Source organism: Megascapheus bottae, chromosome 30 (genome assembly GCF_031878675.1).
Source record: "Megascapheus bottae isolate mThoBot1 chromosome 30, mThoBot2.hap1, whole genome shotgun sequence".
NCBI classification, from domain to species: domain Eukaryota; kingdom Metazoa; phylum Chordata; class Mammalia; order Rodentia; family Geomyidae; genus Megascapheus; species Megascapheus bottae.
In genome coordinates, this window is record NC_143538.1 from 8063651 (window position 1) to 8087940 (window position 24290).

At 42.5% G+C, this 24290-nt stretch overlaps 1 protein-coding gene across 5 annotated transcripts in view; it reads right to left on the bottom strand.

The window, feature by feature from the left end:
• Nucleotides 1-385: 385 nt before the first annotated feature.
• Asb7 (ankyrin repeat and SOCS box containing 7) overlaps nt 386-24290 on the bottom strand; it is a 39725-nt gene continuing 15820 nt past the window's right edge. For 2 of the 5 annotated variants that reach the window (XR_016533227.1, XR_016533228.1), the window contains exons 5-9: nt 19025-19630; nt 10151-10443; nt 3218-3517; nt 2783-2899; nt 386-1867 (exon numbers count right to left, since the gene is read on the bottom strand). Coding sequence is in view for 1 of the 5 variants with exons in the window: in XM_090321818.1 (XP_090177944.1) it covers nt 10304-10443; nt 19025-19630 (746 nt within the window). In the remaining 4 variants the exon portion in view is untranslated. Of the gene's footprint in view, nt 1868-2750; nt 2900-3217; nt 3518-9765; nt 10444-19024; nt 19631-24290 lie in introns of those variants that run through there. The other 3 variants (XR_016533229.1, XR_016533230.1, XM_090321818.1) reach the window with 3 other exon arrangements.

The following is a 24290-nucleotide window of genomic DNA, read 5'->3' on the forward strand; positions in this document are numbered from 1 at the left end:
TGAGTTTGCTGGTGTTAAACCCTCTGCCAGAGAGCGCCAGGCCCTGCAGCATGGATTCTGAGCCACCTCTCTAATAAGCCATTGTCATGGGGGGTCGGAGGGATTGAAGGGGTTTGGTAATAGACACACAGTGGACCAGGTGCCTGCATTGGTTCTTCCACCCCCCTCCCCCAAATCCAGGCTCCTCTGGAATGTTAGGTTCATACAGAATGGTGAGAGGTAGGGTCCGGGCTCTAGCGTCTTCCTTTAATCCTGGGTAAATGACCTGACTGGGCTGTCAATGTCATCAGGAACCAGCCTGGACTTTGGCTCCAAAATTCAGATGCCCAAATCAACCCAATTTCAGTCTGAGGCACCAGAGAACAGCAGTGCTTGCTTACCTCTGGAAGACCCGGAGGCTTACAAAGGCCTGTGCCATCTTAACCCCCGGCACTGGTCACGTCATCCTTTCTCTCCAAGTCTGATATGGCGAAGGCAATCCTCTTGTATTGCCAGCTGCAGCACTGGTACAACTGGGAGGGTAGAAAGGAAATCTCTTCACCTAATTGATCAATTCTTGAGTCTGTTTTCTCCACGTCAAAGTAAGAAGGGCTGTTTCTCAAGACTCCATCTCAACCAGTGGCCGGGCATGGTGACCCACACCTGGTCTTCCAGTGACAGGACGCAATGGCGGGAACATAACTGCCATCTCCAGCAACACAGGAAATCACAAGGAGGAGAATTACAGTCGAGGCCAGCCCAGTCCTCCCAAGTTCAAGGACCTGTGTTCAAATCCTGTATGAACCAACAAACCAAGAACAAAAAAGAAGAAGGAATAAGTTCTCCATTTTTGCAGGCAGATACTCTGAGGCATGGGTTTCAGGCTTCCTGGACCAGCATTGCCAGGTGCCAGGCTACACTCTCGAGATCATTTGGTTCAGCAGGCAACACCAGCGGAGCTCCCACCATCTCTAGGCTGCACCCAGGGCCCAGAAATGTATTATGGGTACCACGATTCCCTCTCAATGTCTTGGGGGGATTCTGACTTTTGCTAGATGTGCGTGGCAGTGTGTTTTCTATCTGCTATCAACACTTGGGGCAATCTTAGGGCTAGGTCCCCAGGAGCCTGTGTCCTGGCACATGGGAGCAGGGGCAGGACAGCCATTAGGCTGTCCTTATTAGCATTTGGCATACATATTATTGATGAGCTACTAAGCAAAAGCTGAAGGACGATTTCCATGGAGGAACGGGGCTGCAGACCACTGGTTTTGTCTGTGTCCAGTGGAAGTTTTAAGGTGTTGCAAAAGGTAGCAGGAGACATGAAAGTGTTGATTGGTTGGAAATCTGGCAGGAGAGGGATCTGTAGTCTCTGTTAATGTAACCCAGAACCAGTGGAAGCTGGTTCTGTACAGTGAGATCCACATAGCATGCGGTCTCTGAGGCCCACCGGAGACAGCGCTGTCAAACCTGCACGGGTGCATGGCTTTGGAGCCATTGCCTAGTGATGGCTGGATTTCTCCTTGCCCCTCCCCTTCCCTCCCCTCATCCTCTTCTCTTCATAGAAGAGGCTAAATGCTCTACCAGAGAGGGCCGTGTGTGGCTCCCAGCAGTCCCCACATCCCCAGAGAGCTTACTAGAAACCTGAGGCTCCACCGAGGTCCCTGGGAAGGGATGCAATGATGTCTTAACAGCCCACCAGGGGATCCCGCTGCTTGCTCATACTCACCTGCACTAACGGATAAAGGACATCACAATCCCACACCCAAGCCCTTTTTAAAAAAAAATGTGCTGGTACTGGGCCTTGAACTCTTGCTTGGCTTCTGTGCTCAAGGTGGGCGTTCTACCACTTGAGCCACAATCTCCACTTCTTCCACATTCCACTTGGAACCTGGAAAACAGAAGCTCCTGGCCAGGCACTGACTGTCCTACTTGGCTCTCCCCAGCCCATCTCCATCTTCCTTCTCATCTCTCAGCTGGACACCCCAGTGGCCCCTTCTGAACATTGGCTCCATTCTAGTGCATTGGCACAGGCTCTCAATAACCAGGTACTCAAGGAGCAAAAGCCTCAACCGATTGCTTTCCAGAACTTCCTGGACACCCCCCCCACAAGCTCCAGAGAAACAGAGACAAGGGTGCCTGGACACACATGTAAGGAGCCCTCCCACACACCCTGCAGTGGGGTTGGGGACAGGGTACCTCCCAGTGCCCTTATCCTACCACTTCCAGAGTGTCTGCACTGATTTGAAGAATCTTTTTCATATCCTGCTTCTGTAAAGATAGGCTTTTGCTAAGCAGGCATTTTATTACTTCCCATTAAAACAGAAGGTGATTAAAGCACTTTTTAATTTTAAACAATTACTAAATGGAGCAGGAAGCAAGTGAATCAGATAATCTCGGGGTAGGGCCCTCTTTTTTTTTTTAATTCCAACACCCTAATACCTTCCTAAACATCAAGCATTTCCACGAAGCTAGCTAAAGATGCTTAATTACAGGCTCCTAAATGTTTCTACGAAATTCTCAAAGGAATCACGAGGATCCTTGGGTAATAAAGGGTTTGGATATGACATGCCAGAGCTTCTGTACCAGTCCTTTTATCTCCATGCACAAAGGTGCCCAGAAGAAAATGCCATGAGTTAAATGCCCTGGGGAGCCAGCCGGGCTCAGGGATGAGGCAATGGGCTGAAAGTGTGAACTTGGTGCCAGCATTCCTTCCTCCCTTTCTTCTCCCATTCCCTCCCCCCACCACCCCACTTCCCAGGACTGCCCATGGGCTATGGCTGCCCAGTGTGGATTACACCTTGACCTGCTGTCCTCCTAGCTGTTGGGTCGCTGATCCCTGATGATTTTAATATCACGGCACGATGGGCAGTCTTCAAAGCCCTTTGTATGGAGGCTAGGCATTCTCACTCAGCCCCAGAGCCTACAGGGCAAAGGAGAGGAAAGCAGACTGGCTTCTGTCCCCACTCAGCTGCTGAGAACCGAGCATTCTGAGCAGGGCGGGAACTGATTGTGGGGAGGGGGGTGTCACATGACCCCCTACCTCTCCTGAGATCCCTGTGAGAAAGTTGAGCTTGACACAGGCGGTCTAACTCCTTCAGCAGGTCAAAGCACTGAAGAGGTAGGGTAGGATGGGAGTTGACTAGGGAATCTGACTGTGATGAACCAAAAGGGCAGAGAAGGAAGGGGGAAGAAAGGGGAAACACAATGCAGTCCTACCAGGTGTCAGGATTGCGCTCACCTGAAACTAGAAGTCAACAGCAGAGCTGCTGTCACTCATGTGGACTTGCTCCCTCCAGGCTTCAAGCACCATGCCAGGATGAAGGGCCCAAGGCCACCTGGAGCTGAGGCAAATCATTTCTTAAACAGCAGCAGTAGTATCGAGGCAAGGATGGCTCAAGCCTATAACCGCAGCTAATCAGAAGGCTGAGATATGCAGATCTCAGTTTGAAGCCATTGTCGGAAGTCTAAGACTCTTATCTCCAATTAACCATCAAAAAAGCTGGAAGTGGAATTGTGGTTCAAGTGGTAGTGCGTCAGCCTTGAACAAAAAAGCGAAGGGCCAGTGTTTAGGCCCTGAGTTGTATGCATGTACACCCCGCCCCCAGTAGCTGGCCAAGTATAATAGGAACTATTTGTTGAAGTAGCCATAATAGAAAATGTAGCTGACATTTAGGCTTTTTTTTTTTTTTTTTTTTTTTTTTTTTTTTTTTTTTTTACAAAATGATACTGAGTTTTATTTGTTCCCAGGTTAAGAAGGAACAAAACACTACTACAAAGTAACTAGACAGGCCAGAAGTTTGGCCTACTGGTAGAGTGCTTGCCTAGCATGCACGAAGACCCGGTTTTGACTCCTTGGTACTGCATACATAGAAAAAAAGCCAGAAGTGGTGCTGTGGCTCAAGTGGTAGAGCACTAGCCTTGAGGAAAGCCCAAGGACAGTGCTCAGGCTCTGAGTTCAAGGCCCAGGACTGGCAAAAAAATTTTTTTTAAAAAATCAAAGTAACAAGGCTGTTTGTAGTTCTTGGGCGAGCATGTCCTTCTCTAAAGAGTTAAGGGGCTGAAATTACAAGGGAAAAAATCTAGAAGCCCTCTAAAGAAATCGGCAACAGTCAAATACAGTAAGTCTCTGCCCTCCAAGTGTTATTTTCTGGTAAAGAAAAAGAAAATGAAGCAATGACCTGACCCATAATGAGAGGAAGAAAAACAGCATTAGCTCAGGCCTGCAAAGCAAGACAAACACGCTGTCACTTGACGGAGGAAATAGGAAATAGGTGCAGAGGGACACAGCCAGATTTCTCAACTTCAACTGAATTCTGCTGTCCACAGACACCTTCTCTCTGGCTTATCAGATCCTGTGTCATGGAAAGGTAAATCATTTCTTTACAAAAAGACAGGCCATGAGGACATTTGTGTTAAGGCAATTTCCTAATAAAAAAGGAAACACACATACAGGGTTCCAAGTGAGATTTTGTAAGGTGCTAGAATCTGCCAAGATTTAATTTTATACAGACACAGAATAATATGATTAATGTTTTCTTGTGCTAGTCTGGGGCTTGAACTCAGAGCCTAGTCACTGTCCCTGGGCTTTTAAAATCAAACTAGTGCTCTTGAGGGACAGCTCCACTTTGGGGTATCTTGGAGTCGGGGGAGTTTCCTGCTTGGGCTGGCTTTGAACCATGATCCTCAGATCTCAGCTTCCTGAGTAGTAAGGACCCACCAGGGTTCAACTTCCTTACTGATTTTTGCAATAGAACAGATTCTTCACTTCCCATGGCTCTCAGGTCTTCACAACAACCGTGTCGCTCAGGCTCAAAGATGCAGTGACTAAAATACGAACAAGACAGGGCAGCAGAGCTAAAGGCACCCGGAAGGGTTGCTTAGAGGAAGGACTCGCCTTAGAATGGCAGGAAGCCAAAATGGCAGTAACAAGGCTGATTTCTGCTGGGATCAGGGCTTGAACTCATAGCCTCATGTCTGGTAGGCTGAGGTTCTACCATTTGAGCTACACCCCTATCTCAGGTTTTCACATACTGAAAAGCTCTTTAGAACACTCATAAATTACCTGTCTTTTCCAAGGTGATTTAAAGAGTGGCATATTGGGGGGGGGAGAATGTGTGTCAGCTGACTCTTTTTAGTGACTGATCAATAGTGGCAGAAGTATAAATGATAATCGTTTTCAGGAAACAGGTAGAAGGAGGCTTATGGTTATAATCTCAGCTACTTAGGAGGTGGACATTAGGAACAAAGGAGAGCGAAACCCTTGATTTCCACTAATACCACGAGACTTGGTGCCATCTGCCTGCCACCCCAGCTATGTGGAAAGTACAAATAGGAGGCTCACCATGCATATCAGCCAGCACATAAACCCGAGAGCCTACTCAGAAAGTAACAAAAATCAGGCACCAGTGGCATACGCATATGGATCTTTATACGAAACGTGAAGAATCTTGGTTAGAAGTCAGCCTAAGCAAAGAAGCCCATGAGACTTCCATCTCCTACATAACGAGCAAAAAGCAGAGCTGGAATGTGGCTCAAGTGGCAGAGTACCAGCTGAGCAAGTAAGCTGGATGAATGTGAGGCCTCTAGTTTAAACCCTAGTACTATTTAAAAAAAGAAAGAAAAGTCAGGATGTGGCTCAAGTGGTACAACACCTGCCTGGTCAACATGAAAACCAACTCACCTTGTTTTCTTAGGAATCTACAACTCTGGGCTAAATCTCAGTGTCTGCCACATATTTACATAGCCCATGTCTTTATTAGCATGTAAACTAAAAAATTCTAACATCAAAAATCTGTGTAGCCTCATTTCTTCTGCTTGCAGGAACAAAAAGTTACATAAATACAGGCAGATGATTTTTCAAAACCTGCTTTCTTTTGATCTTGGGATACCCCAATTATATGAGATGGTGACATATTTCTTTTATTGAGTAGTTAATTTGTTTTATCAATAGCAAGGAAACCATTCTTGTAAACTTTCATCTGAAAAAATACCCCGACATCATGTTGCAAAAGAAATGACCTCAACTTTTCCAAGCAATCTAATGCTTTTACAAAGCTAAACTTCCCTGAAGACCATTAGAGGGGCTCAAAAGTCCCAAATCTTGGTCTTTCATTGGTACCAAATATTCTTAAGCATATGATGAGGAAGGCTGTAATTCCCCAACTCCCTTTCTGCACAGGGTACTGAATGCTGGGTGCCCCTTTGCCTCAGGCATGTCCTCAATTCAGGGGATTGTCTCTCCTGAATCTAGCTGTACTTAGGTTATTCAAAGAAGAAATCCAAATTATTTTGCTTCTATGTCCTGCAAGCCAATCAATGACTTCAAATGCACTGCCATGATTGCAATGACCTTTTTGTGTTTGGAATCTTTCTTTGTTCAAGGTGAGATAGGTGATAAGTGTGGCCCAAGATGGCTCCATGCTGGCATCTCCACACTCTAGACCTATATAAGCTTAAGCCAGGCATTCCAGGCTCTTGTGTGTGATCCTGATGACTCAGGAAGCTGATTTGGGGAAGATCCTGGTTTGAGACCAACCCCAGGGCAAAAAAGTTTGTAAGAACCTTTTCTCAAGAGAGAGCTGGAGGATGCCATGCACATCTCTTATCCTGCCTAAATGGAAAGCCTAGCACATACAGCCAACGCGCCACGAGTTACCACGCCTGGAAGTGAGACTGTTCATCTAAGAAAAATAGACAGCAAAATCAGGACCACGAGTGTGAATGATTAAGATCACCTGCTTAGCGAGTACAGAATCCCCGAGTTCAAATCCCAGGACCACCATGACCCAAAATAAACCAAACTGGCTTTTGCCAGTGCAGTGTGGTGCTATTGGCTCCACGTTCTTAGCCAGTTCTTAAGCGTTCCCAGCGCTAGTGATGGTTTTCTCTTTTCATCAAGCAGTCCGAAGTATTAAGGCAGAACAGAAAGAAAATACAATTCCAATACATTTTAAAAATCAGATTCAAAGTTGTTTTTTTTTTAATTCAAATTGACCCAAAGCAAAACATACATTACAAAGGCAGAACAAAATAAGATTATGGTATTAACACACAGGGCATTAGGTGAAAGCTAAATTTGAGGGCAAATAACCATATTCCAATCACATCTCGGGCTAATGAGCAATTTTGCAGGGAAGTTTAAAATCTCAATTTCACGGGGTCCACTCTGGCCATTAAGTTCCACGCTTGCATCTCTTGGGGTTTGCAGCAGGTGACAAAGCCATGCCACCAGCCTTTCTCACGTGCCAAGTGTACACCAAATTTTCTAGAATTCACCAAAATGCCGTTCCAAACATGACCGACAATGAACTTTAAAAAAAAGCAAAATGATCAAGTCCTCCAAACTAAAGATCATGGGTTATTCTGTAATAAGTTGTTTAGAAATATGGAATTAAATAGTCTTAAAAAACTCCACAACACTCTTACTTTGCTGTACATTTATAAACACAAATATTTACAAAAAAACCCTTTGTTTGCAAAAAGATGAGGTTTGGAGTTCATTAATGATCATAATCTTTTATGAGCTGGTGTCTTTGGTGTACTTTGCCAAATACAGTTTTATAAAAATTTAGTGTTAGGCTTCAATAATAAATTTCAAAAGAAACACTGAAGAATTGGCAGCAAGATTTGATAAGAGGCTGAATGAACACTGTGTTCAAAATTCTAGAAAACCCAATTGGTTAATTTCCTGAAAATATTTGCTCATACCACTTATGTGACCAGAACAGAATGTGTCTCTGCCAATCAAATTCAAGTGCCAACCTGCCAGATCACCTGCATGAATGCCCCACCCTTACCAACTGCAAGACATTTCTGTTGTTGTTAAATAATACAGTATGATTTCAATTTTATTAATAGCAAACATAAAACATCCTTTTTAAGCTTTCAGATAAATCAAACCTCAGAACAATAAATAATGACATTATACACTTCTTCATTAAATAGAAATTTCAATTTTAGGAAGAGCTCTCATAATTTTTCTTTTTTTTTTCTTTCTCTGAAGTCACAGCAGCAATATAGAATCAAGAATTTTACCTTGATCAGATCTTTTTGCTTAAGAGCTGACTCAAACTCAGTGGCTAACTTTGTTTAGAAACCTCTGAATGGTGGGGGAGAGAGTATCACTTTAGAGTAGCTGAATAAATTACTAACACTTATTGGCATCTGTGGAAAGCAGGGCCTGGGCAAATGGTCCACTGATTATATCAGCTGAGAATACAGTCGTAGGCTCCTTCCTGCCTCGTCTGCCCGAGTCCACTCTGGCCATCCCGTGGTCCTTAACACTGCCAATGTGCCTAAGTTCTGACCTGGGTCTTGCTCTAATTAATTAAGGGATTCAAGGGAGAGATAACCATTGTGAACATGCCAGACCACCCCTTCCAACCCATCAGGCTCCAGGCACAATTGGGGGTGGTGACAAAATGGACACCCTCTGGAACAACGATTGACCCGAATCTACAAGACCACATCTGTCATTCTCTAAATAATCTCCGGCCTGTTAAGCAACACACGTGGTGCCTTGGTAACAGCAGACATGGGGCAATTCTGATGCCAGTCTGAGTTGTACAGCCAGGAGAACAAACTTTGTGCTTGAGGAAAACAGTACTGCTGGTTGGGAATAAGTAGCATGGAAAAGGCTCTGCTCTGCCTTGGGCCACTCACTTGTAGCTGGAAGTGCTTTTGCACTTTAGAAGTTGCAATTAGCAATTCAGACAAGGAAAAGAATTAGCACTTCCTAGGCCTTGTAAATGTCGGATAGCAAATTTAACAACGGTGTAAATGTTAGGAAGTTTTCCAGAGCCCTAAAGATAACATGGGGACATCTGAAACTGTAAAAGAGGAATCGGATGGTGACTAAAGCTCAGAGCCCATTTCCTTGGATCTCCTCTGCTTACCAAAGCCCTATTCACACTGCACTCACTCGCCCGATCAGTCCACAAAATAAAACAACTGTCTTCAAGAGCTCCACTGTAAAATAGACAGCGACTTATTTAATTAGCATGTTAGGAATCAGCCAAACTTAACAAATGTGCACCATTAGAGATTTTATCCTTAATATACTCTATGTATATATTACCAGGAAGAAGGAAATAAAACAAAAACACCAGGAAACCACTTCAAATGATTTAACCATTAAAGCCAAATGGTTTAATGACAGCCTGGGCTATTTTTTTTTTGTTTTTGTTTTTGTTTTTTAGCGTCCATTCAATCACCAGAATATGAAATCTGCTATTCAAAGGGACAAAGCTTAAACTGGTCATTGTAAAGGACAGAGTCTGGGGTGTGTCATGGTGACAAAAGTGCTATGTCCTGCTGTGACAGAGACCAGTCACAGCCAGTGAGGAAAGAGGAAGAGCCAGGGAAAAAGATGAAACAGGAGAGAGCAGAAGTGTATTGCACAAGAAGGGTGATTAAAGAAAAAAAAATACACTGGCTTTATAAAGTTACTTTCTTTCCCGTTAATTTCTTCTAAGAGTACAATTCAACCAGAGACAGAAAGTCACAACACCATGTCTCAGAGTAGTGTCTTACAGTTAAAAAAAAAATAATAATAATAAGTTAAAACAAGAGCACACAAACAGGAAAAGTAGAGGTACTGGGTTTCTGTCATTGGAAAGCTACATCAATTAGGGAGGACCAAGCAAAAAAGTCTGAAATAGCCAATTTTGTCCTCAATTCAAAAATGAATAAAGTGACAGCCATGACTTTTAAAAAACTTTTCTTGGGGGTATTTTTAGTATATAACCTGGGAAACTCCCCAGCCCTCCCTCCCCTCCCGCTGTTCTCTCACCCCCATAAAATCGACAGCAAACCTTGATAAGTATTCTGCTGGTTTTTAGTACCGCACTCACAAATAAAACTGTCAAATGTGTAAGGATAAAATTCTCCACTCCAAACCTGCTTACATTGCTTAGGAAGAAAAACAAAAAGAAAAAAACAAAACAAAACACAATTTTCCTAAATGCAATATTGTATAGAAAGCCTGGACCTCATAAACTTGGACCAAGAAACCAAATTAAGACCTTCAAGCATGTGGTATGTTTATATATAGAGAGATATGTATATATATAATATATATTATACATATATATATATAGATATATATCCCTCTTCTCTGAGGAAAATCAACCAGCTGAACAAACCAACCTCCCCCACCCCCCAATGTGTATACCTGCTTTCTGACGTCATAGCAAATCAGAAATTGCATAGGATATACTTTGTGCAAGGCAAAAAAAAAGAAAAAGAAAAAAGAAAAAAAGAAAAAAAAAGCGCCTTTTAAGTATCTGGAGAACGAAGTCCTCATCTTGCTCACAGCTCTGGCCTGTCAGATATCATCAAATCTGTGTTTTAAGTAGTCCTTTATGACCTTGGCGATGGGTAGTTCATCAAGTAGCTTCAGGTTTTGAAGGCCTATACATTGTCGAATTTTAATTCGACACAGGTCCTGTAAGTTTCTGGGCTGTCCTAGAAAGACAGGGAAAAAAGGAAAGAAAAAACAAAAGTTACAAAGCACCAGATTTCACATGAGCTCTGACGGTGATGAGGGTATTAAGACACAATGCTGAAGGTGCAGAAAGAGCCATTTAATTCACTGGGACATGCTGGAGCCTTAGCCTGAGACTAGAACCAGGTCATCTGATTCCATGCTTGGCATTCTGGCATATTGCCCACTACAAATTGAGAGGATGCAGGTCCTTGTCCTGAGGCCTCTAATAATGAGGTTAACCTCCCTGAGTAAATTAGTGCTCTGGGCCTCAGTTTCTCCGCTTGAACAGTGTGGATAAATGAGACTCTTTACTGTGGGCCCTTTAGGTTTGAGGACATGAAAGTATTGACACTTAACCATTATCTCCAAGCTTTGCCAATAGCATCTGCCTACTTGTTCAGGCTGGTCAGAGAAGAGTCTTGGGGAGGGGGGTGGTCAGAAACTGCAGGGGGAGTCTGATAAGGAACCCCAAATTAGTCCGAAGCTCTGGTACTGTGTTATCTTCTTTCATTGAATATGAGCCACCAAACCCCAATGAAAACAAGTAAAATTCTAGTATAGTCACAATATTCAATGTCTCTGTGTGGGAATGGAACTAGGAGAAGGGGAGGAGTGAAGCTGGGAGGGGAGAATGACACCAAGATGCAGCACTGAGAAACTGACAGGCTGAATTGAAACCTCTTTGTACAACTACTTAAGGATGGTGACAAAATAAAAATAGAGGAAAAAAATAAACACAACAAAAACCTTCCATCTCCTTTACTTTCAAATGCTATTTTACAGACCAGAACAGGACAGTGACCACAAACTGCAAGCAAAATTCTTCAATAATGTTCAAATATTCGGAGTTACAGATGGTTTACTATTTTATTCAATGGCAATAATAATATTAGTCATAATAAAACTGATGTAGCGTGCCCTCTGCATAGTGCATTGTTCTAAACTCTGTCATACTCTCCCTCCTTTAATCAGTTTGTGAGGGAAGCTCTTTGAGCAGCGCCTTCATTTTATTGACATGCTCTGAGGGCTTAAGTAACATACTAACTAGATGTCCGACTTCCGCAGCTTTCCACACATGTTAGGTCTCATGATCTCTTTATGCTTCAAAAAGAAAATGATTGAAGACCCAAGGGAACCTTGATGTGGGCTGTAACTCTAATTATTATCAGAAGTTAAAACAAAAAAAATTATTTCAAAGTGGTACCAGAAATGAATTCATGGCATGTGAAATGAACAACGTACTTGAGAAAAGTATGTTTTTCACAAAATCAAGGGGGTGGGGGAAAACCAAAAAAAACCAAAAAACAAAAAAACAACAAGAATCTACTGAGAGGAATGACGTCCCTGAACATTTTTGCAGTACTTTCTAATGTCTGGTTGGAAGATAGCTGAAATTTCTTAGGTGCTTCTGCGTTCAGTCTGGTGAAATAAATCATATCCATGGCTAAAGAAGTCTGCCGACCCTCAGGAGAGAAGCAATGAGAAACAGACAAATCATGTCTTGGTATTATGAAGGAAATCATTGGGAACTCTCACAGGTACCCATAAAAGACCTTGGGGACTCGTTGGGGGCACCCAGACAACAGTTGGAGATTGTTCTTGATTCCAGATTAGCTAAAAATTGCAGAGAAAGCCAATCAATTTGGCCATCACAGAGCCTGCAGCTCCTTTCCTTACCTAAGTCCTTGCATTTACCTACTGGGAGATGCTACATTCACATATTCGGGTGCATTTACAGCTATCTGCCTTGGTGTAACACAGTCCATTAACAAGCGTTAGTTGAACAAATAAAGATGGCACAGCTTGCCCAAAACACCAACACACTGCAAAAAGAAACCATGGCAGCAGCAAGGAACTTCTTAATCTCTTATAAATTATTCTGCATCACTATTCATGGAATCCTACTTTAGGAAGAGACTCACCGTGGTCTTCACGCAGTAAATGCTTACAGAATTTTATTGGCAAATACAACCTAGAATAGGAATAGATTAAAGAATCTGATTTTCTTGGGAGAGGAAACTAGCAGAGTGGCACAAAGTGGTGATATTGCCTAACAGGAAATGTATTCATGACCTGACTGAAGCATTAACCCCTCTGTACCTTAATAATAAGAAAAAAAGTATTTTAAATCTGATTTTCCTAATAAATGGCAGATTTATATGAATTAGATGTGATTCTCCTCCTCCTTTTTTAAAAAAATATTTTATTGTTAGGGTGATGTATAGAGGGGTTACAGTTACATTTGTAAGGTAGTGAGTAAGTTATTTCTTGAACATTGTTACCTCTTCCCATGTTTTTCTTCCACTTTCCCTCCCCTCCTCCTCCTTCTTCTTTTGGTTAAAGAATTTGATTTGCCTAATAGAAGGCAGGTTCTTTTCAACTATAATTTTAACAAAAAGAACCACCAGAGAAAACACATGAAGCTAAGATGACATACATTAAGTACCCAGACATACTTAAATGAAAACATTCTCAACTAAGTGGTTCAAAAAACCAAAATTATCAGAATTTGCTTAGCTAAGGTTTAAAAAAAGGAGACAAAAGGTTATGGAAATCTTCTGATAAGTCTTGCTTAGTGGCAGATGTTCTTCTCCAGACAAAACCAAAATAACTCCCAGTCCTTGTGCCTGTGGCTTCGTATCCACTGTCCCTACCACCTCGAGATTAGTTAAAGGACTTGTAAGGATGTGGTAATTTCCATCATGCCATCAAAGATTCTCCTGCCTTTAATATTTTCAGATTTCTGTAGTGGTTGGTTTAAAATAATAGAAGATTCTTTTACTTATTTTATGTCTGGGCACCATGCAGTGTTTTCTAGAGCCGGTTTTACCCTTTGCAACATGGCTCACTTCAGATGCCTGGTAAGTTAGCACTGATGTCAGGCTGAGCCCTCAGCCAGGACTGTCCAGGTTTAACTATTGGAATGCTTTTCTCAGTGGATACTGGGGGCCCCTATATGCCCTAGAATGCTAGGCTCAAGGGTGCTGTGGACTCCTTTAATATTTTGGGGAGCCTGGGATCTTAGAACGCTTTCTTGACCATCTGTAGCAATTGTCTGAAGAATTACCTTTAATGAGAGACATATCATAGTGGTTAAAAATCATCAAGCCTGGAGGAGCCAGACTGCCTGGGTTTGGCTTCTGGCCCTACTGCTTATAATTTGTGTGATCAGTGTCCTCATAAAACTAGCACCTACCTCAAAGGTTTTTCAAGCAGGGAATAAAGGTTAATTTTGGTAAAGTATTGAGAAGAGACTCATGCAAGAATATTTCTAAATATTCATTGTAGAAGTTGTAAGGATGTTTGCTTTTTTGTTACCAGAAAATCAGAGAGCCTTCTCCCTGAGAAAGAACTGTGATTCCCCAATGAGAAAGAGCAGTGAAAACACTGCAGGAGTACGGGTCACCCACAACTAGGGAAACAGTCCAGATAAATGGACAGGCACAAGATTCTGCCAATCATTACAAGACCCAGGTCGGGCAGAAGCTGTAACTGAATAAAAACACCCTGTGATGCAGTGAGGGGTAGAATTACAGGTTCTCCATGTACATAGACATATTAACTCGTCCTGTCTTATAGCACTGTTGAAGTAACAGAGAATTAACAAAAAATACAGTTGAATTAACAAAAAAAAATACAAGAGGAATAATGAAGGACTATTCATTTTAAGTACTGCTATTGGTAGATGGACTCAGAATTCTTTCTTCAGGAGTCCTTTTCAAAGGACTACTTATTTCTTTTGCTTTTTATTTTACTTATTTATATTTTGGTGTCACCGTAGAGGTTTGAACTCAGGGCGTAGGCATTGTCCTTGAGTTTTTTCCTAGCTCTTCAAGGCTAGTGCTCTACCACTGGAACCACAGTTCCACTTTGTTTTTCTTGGTGGTTAATTGGAAATAAGAGTCTCATAGACTTTTCTGCCTGAGCTGGCTTTCAAACCGCAGCCCTCAGTTCTCAGCATCCTGAGTAGCTAGGATGACAGGGTGTGAGCCACTCGCACCTGGCTTTGTTTGTTTGTTTGTTTGTTTTGTAAGACTAGATTTTGTTATATATCCCAGCTGGCCTCCAACTTATGATCCTCTTGTCTCAGCCTCCAGCGTACAAGGATTTACAACTTGTGCCACCACTGGGGGCTGAGGAGCAAGCACATCACTGAAGCATGTAGTGTGTACCTATTACATATGCAACAAAACACGGCCCCAGAGATGAAAGGGCAGGGGAGGAGGACGAGGGAAGAGACGACCATACAGAAAGAACCAGGGAAAAGAAAGACTTCAGAGGAATACACGCCCACGTACACACTAGCATTTTAGAAATTAGTTCTTGCTCTGTAAAGTAACAGCCATTTGGTTCATGAGAGGGTAATAAGGGAAGTGGAGAGAGTATCTACCCAGAAAATATCATTTAAGGAATTATAAGTGTACTTCAGGGGATGTACCAAGTGTTCAGGCTAATGAACTGCAATGGACATCACCTCTCAGTTCAGAGGGTCGTCAGACTGCCCATTTTGCGAAACAGTCACATCATTACTAATAATTGGGGCTGGTATAAAAGGGTCTGTGTTAGGAAAAACTACAAAATGAGGGCCAGCAGCAAAATGAAAAACAAAATTTAAATCTCCTAACCATCTCCTCCCTTTGATGTCAGCGCCGTGCTTTTTATGATAGGATGAATTTATTTATTTGGATAAAAATGTTTGGATTCACAAAAAATGAAGACAAAACAGTTCAGGACAGCCAAAGTGGATGGGATGTGAGAGATCAAGGGCTCCAGGAATGGCTCTGGGGGAGGGGAGGGGAGGGAGGGAAGCCACGGTGCTAAGGAAAACGGTTTGACCCACTCTGGACTGCTCTCCACACCTGACCAGTATTCCAGATCCTCGCCATCAAAGGTCAACATCTGGAGTGGCCAACATCTGGAGTCAACAACAAACACCTCCCTTTGTAAAACAACAGCTTCCCATTGTAAAACCCTTTCTCCTCTGCTCTGGCCTCTGATTCCCTTCTCTGGGACTTGGTATGAAGTGCAATTTTCATAGGACATAGGACCAAAGGCAATTTCTAGCTCCCCTTAAAAATAAAAGTCATCGTATTCTCCTGGAATCCAAATGTATACACTATTAAGGCGCTGACATTTTCCCACTGGATCCAATTACCCCATAGGCAGATGAACGCTTCGATCTGGTTGGGGTTGAGTCAAATAAAACCATACATGGCTTAGTAACGAATAATAAGAAATCTCTAGATTCTCATGTTAGAGACAGGAATGAAAATACTACAAAAGTAGCCAAGCCCTGTCATGCCTGTCATTCTAGCTGCTCAGGAGGCTGAGATCCAAGGGTCATGGTTTGAAGACAGCTCAGACAGGAAAGTCCATGACACTCTCATCTCCAATCAACCATCAAAAAGCTAGAAACGAAGCTGTGGCTCAAGTGCAAAAGCTTGAGCAAAGAAACTCATGGAGAGTACCCAGGCCCTGAGTTCCAGCCCTACAACCAGCACAAAATTAAAAATAAAGAAAAAGATATTTTCTGTATCAACCCTAAAAAGTGGTGTGATTTGACCTAGAACTGTGCTTTGTTTTTTATTTATAAAAGGGCAATCTAGTAAGACTATATAATATTGGTATTGGGGGCAATCAATAATCAAAACCAAGAGGAGCCAGTGGCTCACGCCTGCAATCCTAGCTACTGAGAAGGATGAGATCTGAGGATCCAAGATCAAAGCCAGCTGGGGTAGGAAAATCTGTCATATTCTTACCTCTAATTAACCATCAAAAATCCAGAAGTAGAGTTATGGATCAAGTGGTAGAGTGAACAGGCTCAGAGGCAGTCCCCAGGCTCTGAGCCCAAGACTCAGTGTCAAAACAGCAAAAAAGTAGCCTTATGCTGGAGATATAGCTCAGAGTGGTAGAGAACCTGCTTACCAAGCCTTTGGGTTCAAACCCTAGTATCTCTACAGTTTAAAAAGCATCACAGACAGTTAATTGTATTATATGCTACTCTGTCAACAAACTACCCCATAAAACAAAGAAGTACTGGAAAGGGACACAGTAGGGACAGGACAATAGATATGGAGACTGATTAGGTGACCACTGACTCACACACCTGTTCCTGTACTCCATTTGGCTTGGACAAGACCCATCTATTTCGCTTTCTTTAAAAAGACATGGCTTTCATCAGTCCTTATTTTTTTTAATTTTATTTAGCTATTCGTTAAATTATTTTAAATTTTTCATAGTTACATTTTATTTTAAAAATTTAATTGTATAGGTGAGCCCCTTTCTAGAACTGATAAAACTTCTAGCTCTAAAGTTGCTGAGGTCATTCTTTCAAAGTTTAAAATCTTGTTTAGAAGATTTTATTTCTGCAAACATAGTTCTTTTGTTTTATTTTCAAACACGACAGTGCTTAACTACTGCTAAAATCTAAACAAAAACATATTTCTGGTTTCTATGATATTTATAAAATATTAAACATCTGTGATTGATGTCCTAGAACTCAACCAGGCTTAAGTACTTGACGGATTAAGTCTCCTGTGAAACAGTTTACACAACCCAATTCCAAACTACTTAAAATTTTTTGTAGAAATCTAAGCCATTTACTTCCTCAAAGCATACAGATAAAAATCTAACCGACCACACCAAAGCCTACTTGTGGTAGATTCCAATCTTTGTATGTCATCTTCTAGAACACAATCGCTGTTTCCACTCATATGTCTCTGGGTGTGAAACACAAGCCCAACCAGCCAGCTTATTCTCTGCCCTAAGAAGAGAGTGGCGTCCTGGATGGGTGTGGGTGGTGTGTGACACTGGTAACTCAGGAGGCTGAGGTAGGAGGATCACAAGGTTCTAGACCAGACTGCACTACATTGCTGAGATTGTCTCCAAAATGGGTGGGGGGTGGAGGGGAGAGACGGGACATCAATCTAAAGCATTCACCAGGTCAGTAGCAAGTCAGCTTGTTTGGTACAACCACACACATTGTAGTAGAGACCTATTTTGCAAAATGATTATGTAGCATTTGAAGCATATCACATACCACACACAATAATTTTGCAAAATATAAGCAATTATCTCAGTTGATCCTCATGAGCAGTCTAGAGAGTAAGTATTATCTAATTTAAGGACAAGGACACTGGTAGAGAGACAAGGGAGCCTGCCCCAGGTCGCAGGGAACCAGTGCAGTGAGGGCTGGAACTCAGGAGGCCTGGGTCTGATCTATGCCAAACAGGACTGTGGGTGTGAAACCAACTGCCTTCCTGAGGCAGCCGCAGTACTTGAACCTAGAGCCTTCGGCTCACAGGCTGGGAGAACAAGGGGCAGACCCAGACAGGCCCTGTTGCTGAGCTTTCTACAAGGGGGCCACCAGACAGCCCCGGTCATCTTGAGGGGCCCTTGCCTCCATGAACACAATTTACTTTAATTATGACTACATCAAAGTTAAAATCCAGTCCCCTTTGGGGCATGAACCACAGAACAAGGGCTCAGGGCCACGTGGGGTCAATGGCTGCCACGCTGAACAGGCACAGTGAGAGCCCCTCTCCCTCACACAGGCTACACACTGGCTGCATTGAGTTGGATCTGAGGTGGAATTCTTTTTAGGCATCCATGTATCGAACACATAGACTGCCAGTTACATCTGGTTTCACGGCGCATCAGGTAGAAGGGGCCATCCACTCACATCGAGGAGACCCCTTGCCCAAGAATGGACCTTAGGCAACAGTGATCAAACCCTCAAGCCAGGACATGCGCTAGGAAGTATGGCAGCCAGGAACAGAATCAATTTTCTTTCTAGACTTTAGCTTTCTGTGCTGTGGAAGGAGGCTGAGCCAGAGTGTGGCTAAGTCCACACAAAGGATGCTCCCATCCAAACACAGCTCAGACCCAGGTACCCTGGTAGACCAGGTACTTCCAGGCCTGCAGACAAGTGCCACTCACACACAGGGCAGCTCACTGGGTGAGCCCACTGTGGCCTGGGGGCAGAGGAGACAACAAGCTGCCCACCCATTGTCAGTTTTTTCTTACAATTTGAGTTCTCTCAACCTCCACACCTTTCTATCTCATGCCCGTCACCCATGGCAGACCCGCTACATGGGATGTGAGTGACTGAGATTAAAGCATCAAGGCCAGCCAGGCACCTGTGGCTTGTGACTCTAATAATCCTAGCCACTCTGGAGGCTGAGATCTGAGCATCATGCTTAGCAGGAAAGTTCACGAGACCCTCACCTCCAAACAAACAGCAAAAAGCCGGAAGTGGGAGCCATGGCTCCAGTGGTACTAAGCCTTGAATTTCCATTCTGAAAATTCCCCCTTTATTCTCTGCCCCTCTCCTCTTCTACCCCTTACCTTCTTCCCCGTTCTTTCCAAGAACACATCTGGATTTAGAACTTTTTCAAGTCTTTTTTTGTTTTTTTGATAAAGGAGGCATTACTTACCAGCAGAGCTTCCAGGCATGACTAATGTCTTGTCATCTTATGTTATAAAAACACCTTAAGCTCCTCAAAAGATGTACACTTTTTTTTTAAGGAAAGAGATAATAGTAATAATCATATTACATACTTGTGACTTCTTGTAAGAAATCCAAACACGGCCGACTACTTCCCGAAATACTTATTGAAACAGCCAGTGGGGTCTGACCTTCATAGTTCCTTGTGTTCGTGTCTGCGCCATAGTTATACAACATCCGTGCACACAGAACGTCATCCCGCAGGGCGGACAAGTGCAAAGGCGTCTGCCCGTCCTCTAGGCGCCCCAAGTTTGTGTCTGCTCCCCTCTGGAGGAACATCCGGCAGTAAGAATGGTTGCTTTTGATGACGGCGTATCGCAGCAGGAATCCGTTCTGAATGTCGATGTTGGCGTTGTGGTCCAGGAGGATTTTCACGCAGCTCGACCTCTCTCGGATGATGGCGAGCTGAAGTGGGGTGGTACCTTTATCGCTGAGTGGGTCGACCTCGGCCTTGAACTCCAGCAGGAGCCGGACAAACGAGTCCCTACCGTAGTGGGCAGCCACGTGGAGGGGAGTCCAGCCATCGTTGCTTTTCGCATTGATAATGTCACTTCTGTATTCCGACTCCAGCATCAGCCGTGCGATCCTGGCCCGGCCGTGCATTGCTGCGTAATGAAGAGCGGTGAAGCCTCCGATCAAGTCCTTCACCGTGGGGTCCGCTGCAGTTAAAACCAACATGGTAGCATTAGCTCTGACGCGCTCTACCGTGGAACCTGACACTTCAGCTAATGTCTCATATGAAAAAAAATATATAGATATATATATATATAAAGGGATCAAGCATAAGGGACACCATGACGTTTGTCCTCCATTTACCCTGAATGTGGTTCCAAAGGAAAGCAAGTTTCAGTACAAAGGTGACCGAGTCTGAATAGGAGGCAGGGGAAAGACTTACCCAGTGTTAGAAGGTACTCACTAACACAGAGCTTAGACCTCCACGTCTTCCCATCGCTAACTTATCCAAGTGCCTCTGGCTACTCAAACAAGTCTCAGCTCTGTGTGACTGCGGGTTTCTTCTTGGTCCTGAGTCTTTTGTTTTACTTTTCTCTTGTGTTCCTTCTTGGTCTTAAACGGAAGCATGTGTGCAGCACCATCTGCTCCTCTGAATTACCGATGTACTATGGTTTGGCAGACTGTGTTTGTTTTAGGGTGGATTAGGTTTAAGAAAAATAGAGGAAGGTTTTCTGTGGTCTGTTAAAATTCCGAAGCTTGCAAGATATATGGTAAATGATTGTGATAAATCATGCTTTCGTAAGATTAAAAGTGACTCTGAGCTCTTTCATTTTTACATGGTCTTGAGTTTAGGAGACTTAAACAGCACATCATGTGGAGAACTGAGGGAAACTTCAACACTACATGAATGTTATTTTTTTAAGAGTTAAAAAAGTATCTTCTAAACTGGGAGAGCACGAAGGAGGGAATGTCCAAAAGAACTATACTCACTACCTGACATGAAATGGTAAGCTCTTTATACATCACCTTTACCATTTTTTTAAATCTCAATCAACTGAATTTCAAAAGAAGGGGAGGGGGGTAAGGACAAGAACTTATCAGTGACATGACTCCTCCAATCACAGACCTCTGTCATCCATTCCAACTTCTGTTGTGACAAGTTCTCTACAGCTCCCTTGGCTGGCATTCCCAAGAAGAAGGAAGGACGGGGCAGAACTGCACCTTTCTCACTCTACAGCCAGAAGGCTAGCCATCCCGAGAGAGACTGACGGGCCACACCTCACTACTAAGATTAAAAATACTCAATTCTTCGAGAAGTTTCCACCCTCAATTGTTTATGCAAGAGAAAAACACCACCAGTGTTTCTTCACATGCACAAAACACCTCCGCCTTTATGTGATGTCACCATTTCATTCTAGAATACACTGGGTAACAGCTGGATTCTCTTAGAGAAGTTGATAAAGCAGAAATTGGTATGTCAAAACATTCATCATACCTTAGTGATGAAGATGTCAGGAACTGCTAACAAAACTTAACATTTTACAAAAAAAAGAGTAACATTTTCAGGAGTAATTTATCATTTTAGTTTTTCAAGAAATTTACTATCAGTTGAAACAGTAGCGACACTGCTTTTTATCAGTTTAGAAGGAAAATGAAGTACCCTCAGCCGGACTTATTTGCCATGTTAACTTGTTTAAGGTGGCTTTGCTGCCACCTACTGGAGCACCATGAACACAACCAGGAAGCTTACACTTCCACAGCCCAAGCCCAGCTTTCAAACCACTCTAAATGGAGACCAAGTAGAGACAGGAAAAAGAACCCCCCAGCCCCTTGCCCCTTCAAAACAGTCATTAATCTTGCCAAAGCATCATGTCTAATCTACTCTCGGCAAGTCTTTTCCATGCATAAGAGTCATCTACGAATGCCTTGGTGCCTGGGTTGGGGCGGGGGGGGGGGCAGCCCACCCCCTCACCTGCACCCTGGAACTTACACCAATGGCACTGGCACCTTTGGTTTCCTCTGAAGGCCTTCCCTAGTTCTCCTTACCACTTTGGTGTTACGCTAAAGTAAGGAAAGACAGATCAGCACACACACAGCGACTATCAAATTAACCTAAGAATAAAGTCCAGAATGAAGGGCCATGGGGTAGCAGTTGTCCTCTGGAAATTAATGCAAAATAAGATTATAAGGTATAGGAAGATGGGGGGAACCCCGTAATTTTAGGACTAGTATTAGCCAATGTAGTAAGAAATCTCTTATGTAATAGTCACAGAAATTATGAAATACCAAGTTCAGTAAAGACATGAATAGAGTACATGCAGTCAACCCATTAACTGATTTACTTAGCTTCATCTGTCTGTTCAAGATGTCTTTTTACCAAAAAGCCATCCTCTCAAACTTATTGTTTACTAAAAATTGTAATACATATTTAAATGAAAAAAAGTGATAGACAAGTACAATCCCTCTTCTAAGACTTTCACTGGGTTGGAAGAAAATGCAAACTCAAATATATAGTTTGGTGGGCTGAGAAGTTAAGATACAGGAACCACAGTAAAAATACAGAACATTTCAACCCCCTCACCCCAAATCTCTTCAAGCCTCTTTATAATCAATCCCCTAACCAGTCACTGGGACCCAAGAAAACCATTATCCACAAAAATAAGGTTAGCCTTTCCTAGAATTTCACACAAAAGGAATTGTGTTTGACTTACTTCACCAAGCGTGGAGTTACTGCAATCCAGGCCATGTTGTTAAAAACACTGCTACTTTGGGAATGTCGTTCATTCAGCAATATAAAACATTAGACTTCAATAGTCAGATTTTTCCCTCCCATCAATAAACAAGTGGGTGGGGGTGATTTCCAACTTGTGGGTAATTGAATGATGCTACTCTACGTATTTGTATCTGAGTGTGTATGTAGGTGTGTTTTCAGTTCACTGGGGTAAATAACTAGCGGAGTTTCTGGGTCACATGTTCAACATATAACTTTGAAAAAAAAAACTACCCACCTGATGGTTTCTCAGTGGCTAGGCTATTTTATTTCTGTGCTAGCAACACAAGAGTTCCATACTTTTTAAGTTTTACCCATTAAAAGTAAAGAGTGGTTTGTTGAGCTCTCACAATATAACACTTGGGTAACTCGTCATAACTGGGTTTGTCTTTTGTGAATTTGCTGCTCACTATCATTGACCCATTTTTTAGGAGACTATCTCATTTTTATGAGAATTAAAAAGACTTCTTTGTAGGATATGCATACAAGACTTCTATCAGACATACTTTTTACTTTCATTTACTCTATTTTATTATCTTTGGTTGTACAGTGGAGTTACCAGTCAGGAAATGAGTTTCTGGATACAATGCACCGTGATTGATACCATTCCTTTCCATGTTTTTATTTTTAAATATGTTGATGCCTTTTTGTTTTTATGCTGTGGGGAGGGAGGTTGTGTGCTAGTCTGAGGGCTTGAACGCATGTCCTAGATGCCAATCCTGAACTTTTAGTTTTCTGTTTAATTAATTTTGTGTCCCATCTGAAGAAAATTGCCCAACAAAAATGTCACGAAGGTGTCTATTTTTTTCTACACATTTTGCAGCTTAAACGCTGACAGTGACATCAGCAGTCTATCCTAATGTCTGGGTAGTGATGCAGACACAGATGACATCATCACTTTCAGGTATCTACTTGTTTGAGCATATGTTAGGACGACTTATGTTTCCCCAATGCCTTAGCTGAAAACCCATTTGACACCTGTAAACGGGGCCCTGATGCTTTTGCATCTACTGAAATAATCACTTGGTTCTTAGGTTTATTTTATTAATGTGACAATTTACTCTTGATTTTTGTTAACATAAACCCTGAATTGGGATATGACTTGACCATAATGGGATATCCCTCTTGACAGAATGGGTGGATTGGATCAGCTTGTCTTTAAGGACTGTCCCATCTCCTTTTCTGAGTTTAGTTTGCTTTTCTCCCCATGCCTTCGGTGTCCTCTAAGGCAATGCAAATCTATACAGTAGGGAAGGTGGCTACTTTATTATACTTAGAAGAGAATTCAGCTGTGCCTAAAACTTCCTTCAGGGTTAAGTTTAAATTCTGAGCTAAGTTCCTTAAGTCGATACATGGCTAATGAACTGTTCCACGTTTCCCTGAGATTTTGGAAAGCTGGGTCCTCAAAGAGTCCGAGTCTTCTAAACTGCACCCATGTTCACTGTCTTTCTTGGCGTCTACAGGGTCTGTGCCAGGATCTCTTTCTCCACTCTTTGAGCTGATTGTCTTTTCCCATTTTCTCAATCTAGCTAGAGATTTTGCCTTTTCACTAAGCTTGTCAAAGGGTGGGGTTTTGCTTTTTCTTAGCTCTATTAATTTTCTGTATCGTATGCCCAGTTTGAATACTTAGGTAATAGTTTTCCTCTTTATTATTTCATTCTTGTTTTTGCTTTGGGTTTCATTCAAGAATATAAATGATTCCAATATGATTCCATTTCATTTTCCTTCATCGGTGCTATTACTTACACACATATGATATCCTTGTGTACTGCAAGCTCAATTAATAGTTCAAAAGTAATTTTATGCCACTGTCTTTTAGGAGATGAAATAAGCCTCAAACATACATTTACATTTTTTCACAAACATCAGGTTAAGTGTTAGCAACTACCATCAACTACAATAACTACACTGGCAGACACTGCTTTCCTTCCATACGTATCTTCTACAGAAATTATTCTTGTGCTCTTGTTCCAATCACTGAACTCTTTCTGTGTACTTGGGCGCTGGGTGCCTCAGTTCTTACATTATATTTAAGTGTGTTTGTGTGTGCACGCATACTAGGGCCTGAATACTATCCCTTAGCTTTCCCGCTCAAG